The sequence below is a fragment of the Cystoisospora suis genome, assembly GCF_002600585.1.
Source record: "Cystoisospora suis strain Wien I chromosome Unknown contig_2956, whole genome shotgun sequence".
NCBI classification, from domain to species: Eukaryota; Apicomplexa; class Conoidasida; order Eucoccidiorida; family Sarcocystidae; genus Cystoisospora; species Cystoisospora suis.
Genome location: NW_027155751.1, coordinates 10076 through 14466, shown reverse-complemented (window position 1 = coordinate 14466; position 4391 = coordinate 10076). Strand labels below are relative to the sequence as shown.

Genomic DNA, 4391 nt, shown 5'->3' with positions numbered 1-4391 from the left:
ACCACTGCTAGCCATTAGACATGAAGGTAGACATCAGTGTAAAGAAGATGTCTAGATTCATATTGCTTTGCGAATAGAACGCAGCTGTTAGTTCAACACTTCTTTCCTTGTACACATTTCTGTCTGTCATCCTTTCTAATATTTAGCACACCGTCTTATTCGTTTTCTTTCTTTCTCAAGGCTCGACGTAAGCAAAGGGAAGCGTCACGAGTGAAGCCCTCGACAGCTCCTAGCGACCTCGAATTTGAAAAGTCTCTCAAAAAAATCGCGACCAAAGGTGGTACGTCCGTTTTGAATCTCTTCATATATACCAGTGACTTTTAGATGAAAGCCATCGTGTAGCACCTCTTCATGTAGATAGATAGATAGATCAAAGATAGATAGATAGATAGGTATGTGTGAATGGACTGGTATGAATGACTGCCGTAGGTATGTATGCGAACAAGTGTGTCATAGCTAAGTGTCTCTTATGAAGGACTTGGGTATCTCCGGAAGACGGTGCTCTTCCTCTTGTACGTCGTACTGCACTCAGATGTTTTTCCTAGGTACGTGTACATATGTGTATGTATGTATGTATCAATGCCTGCATTACTTCCCATACATACGTACGGACAGCTACGTTTCGTATGGAGATAAATATGCATAGAGAGAGATATATAGATAGGTATCCATCGTTATCTTTTCTGCGACTTGTTTACTCTCTTCATAAACCACATATATATAGTCATATATATAGGAGGTGTCATCTGCCATCTTCGGTTCTCTCAAACTCATTCGATTTCTCTCTGTTTCGTCTTTTGCATCTTGTGTACTCTTTTTTGTGCATGCGTTTTGTTTTTTCCCCTGTGAAGTGGTGAAGTTTTTTAATGTGATGATGAAGCTGAGACGTGAGTATGCGGAGGAAGAGAATGAAGGACGAGACGGAGACAGAGGAAGAAAAAGACAACGACGGAGAGAATCGTATCAGAACAGAAGAAGGAATAGAAGTCGTGGGATAGGAGCCAACAGTATCAATCTACAAAAGGTTTAGGTGTAAGTTGATCTTCACTCCTAGAGACAGTGCTAAAGAAGAGAGAGGAAGGCGGAGTCCCTACATATAGATAGATAGATAGATTAACGATAGATAGATTAAAGATAGATAGATAGATAGATACGATGATCATTCAACAGACATATACACTCATGCATATGCTTTTTTTACGTAGTGCTCTTTGAGACTCTCACGGCTTATATCTACATGTATACATATGCGCATATATATATATATATATATATATGTATAGACCCATCTGCGTATTGTTGGTGGCTTACATTGTAGGAGTTCGTTCTTCCGTCTTTATGCAGAGAGTTTAGGAGAGTGTCTCATTACTCAACACGAAGCTTCTCTTTCTGATGGTCGCTCTTCTTCACTACTATTGCTACTGTTACTTCGCGTGTGTCGTGGTCTCTGTGTGCATGCATAGAAGAGCCTGTCACTCATCGAGGCGCTCCCCGAATCAATTCAGTCCTTAACTTTTAGAGAGTAGAAAAGAAATGTGAAGAAGATTGTCAAGGGAAGATAGAAGAGAGAATGGAGATCCTTTCTTTCTCTCCTTTCTGTTGTTTCTACAGATCATGAGGACAGAATTGGTGTGCAAGAAAAGAAGGTCTCTGAAAGACTTTTCATCGGAGCTTGAAGTCTTTCATGGCGTCTCCAACAAAGACACCCATACTAAAGCTTTTCTTTCTTTCGCTGAAACTTTCCGGTCTTTGTTTCTCTCCTTTGCCTTCCCATTTTGATTGAGAATGAAAGTGTTCCTTAGTCTCTAAGAGAGGTCTTCTTTCTACCTTTCTTTCTTCTTTCTTTCTTCGCCTCTTGTCATGTTTCACTTCATTCTCTCCGATTCTTCTATATAGATAGGCTGCGTTCTTTTCTCTTGCGTTCTTCAAGTCAGATCTGACAAACTTCTGTATCAAGTTTTCCCCGTTTTTCTTTCTTCGTCGTGAAAAGCGAGATGGCTCCAGAATGGGATAACGAGCTGCAAACTCACTAGGTTTGGCCTTTCATGTGGAAAGGCTTACAAAGATCTTCCACGACCGTCAAGGAGCCTTTTTGGTGTTTCGTGTCTCCTCTGAGATTGCTGGGCTCTCCACGTACATATCTACGGATCTATCCGTGTATCTGTCGAGCTTATTTGGGCCAAGGAAGAGACAGGTCGTCGAGAGAAAAAGACCGAAAGAGAAAGAAGGAGAGACAATAAGGAAAACATCCTGTAGGTGATGCGTCTGTGTACGGAGATACGGCGGGGAGACGAAGGCTTACTTGAGTCATGAAAAATTTCCGGAGATCAAGAATAAGAACTTGATATAGATGTATATTTATGTATATGCATATGCGGCATTTTTGGGGGTGTTTCAGACAAAGATACTTAGTGAAGGAAGCACGTCCAAGATTCACTGAGATAAAGGGGGAGACGACCCCGATCATGACTTTCTAACAGGTCGATGCCTACAGGGAGTTGTATTACGATGCGAAACTCAAAAAGGTAGAAAGCAGACTCAGGTCGTTTTTTCTCTCAGAACGAGAGCGGATAGAGACGCTACAAATGTAGATGTTTACGAGGTGTAAGGAACTGTTTTTCTCTCTCCCTCCCCTTCCTCTCAGCGTTCTTGTGAGCGCTGACGTTTTAGACGAGAAGATGTTTCCTAAGGATCTCCCAAAGAAAAGTTTCTTCAGAAAGCAGTCTGAGTACGTGACATGCTATCTTTCCGTATGCTTCTTACCTATCTCCGTCCATAAAATGTAGACATATGGCGCGAAGGCTACCGGAGATATGTCATACACCCGCCAGCACACGCTACATTAATCTATGCAGACTCTTCACGTGTAGCCACCTGCCTACCTTCTTCCTTCCCTGCTGTAAGTTGTTGGGGCGGTCAAGACAACGGTGACCGTCTTCTTCCCGGAGTCCGTTTGCTTGTGCGTAGCTGGACCATTTGAAAGTAGCGGCAGGACCTCTGCAACGCGCATACTTTTGGCGATGCCCACTACATGGATTGGAATGCAGTTTTTCTCCATCCCTCTGCATCGGGGGAGTTCTCGTCTGTGTGTTAACTTTTTCACCGCGGTATAGTCGAGCATAGTCATTCTCTAGTTCCTCGACGCTTTGAAGAAGTTCCACCCGCTCCGGGACTTGCCTTAGGGCGGGTGGTACGGTGACGGAAAGACACTGGACTAGCTGCGGTTCAGGCAGAGAGTGTGTGCGAACCTCCGGTCCGCCCGTACGAAAGTGATTCCCCGGCACGGCGGAGAGACGTCATAGGGTACGACCTCGGTGAGGCAGGAGTGAGGACGAGAGAAAGAAAGACAGAAAGTCTCTTTCAGCAGTAATAGAGTGGACTGATCAAGTCTGTGAAGATGTTGGCAGCGAAGCACGCCTTACGCCATATCATCGAAAACGGCGGCACCCTCGGCGGAAGTCGAAGATGCCTGTTGGCGCAAGAGTGGAGATCACAATGTCCGGAAAATAAGGATGATCTAAGTGTGCTCGTGGCTGTGCGTGTAACGTGTTTGTGGGCTGAAAAGGACAAAACTTTAAGAGTTGCATCAGGAGTTCGTGACACTCGTGAATTTGAGTAAGGCGCGGCAAGTTGTTATTAAGGCATCACGAAAAGTCTCTTTTGCTTTATGGACTTGTCCTCTCGTGGTATGTGGGTATGTACGTTAGTGTGTACGTGCCCGTAGAGAGAGAGTACCTACTTGTATCTCTCACTCTGCGTGTGCAGATATCTTCTCTGTCTATGAGAAAATCTACTCGTGTATTCTCGTACGGATGTTAGAGAAACACTCGTTTTTTTTTCTCATACGTATATATGAAGCGTATGTGGTAGGAAGAGAGATCAGTAAAAAAGTTTATACGGGCTTATTTATACGGGTATGAGACAAGTTTTGTATTTCTTTTGAGTCACCTGCCCGCGGAGCGGTCGATTCAACTGTCTGGTTAAGTCATCGCGCTCTCCTGGTCATCCCCACATAAATGGAGGCACTCAGACTCACCGATCTAACTCTAATACCATACGCCTTCCCACATTCTCCTATCCTATGTGCCCTTAAACACTTCTGCTGTAACACTGAGCCGGAACACGTCCGGCGGTACTGCAAATTGCAAGAATATCTAGCTCCACACACTGAGTGAATAAAAGGCCGTCTGCTAACTACACGGGAGTGTCAGGAGAAGAGCGAAACGGACGAGCTGACAATCGAAGCTACGTTGTCGCTTCTATAACTTCTCTCTATTGCAGGAGTGCTAGCTCGTCCTGGCCCCCTGCCAGAGTTGCACTCCTCCAGTCACGTCATTTGGTAGTCACTGAAAGCTAGCGCCAACAAAGAGAAAGAATGTTAGGGCGTCAAC

The 4391-nt window shown here is 44.5% G+C and overlaps 1 protein-coding gene across 1 annotated transcript; it reads left to right on the top strand.

Annotated features, from left to right (window-relative positions):
- Window positions 1–42: 42 nt before the first annotated feature.
- CSUI_005952 (rrp15p) lies at window positions 43–1779 on the top strand (the record flags this gene model as incomplete). Its single annotated transcript, XM_068066117.1, has 3 exons — window positions 43–280; window positions 852–1024; window positions 1612–1779. Coding segments are annotated over 3 exons (579 nt in total), but the record flags the coding sequence as incomplete, so codon positions are not given.
- Between the last annotated feature and the right edge of the window lie 2612 nt (window positions 1780–4391).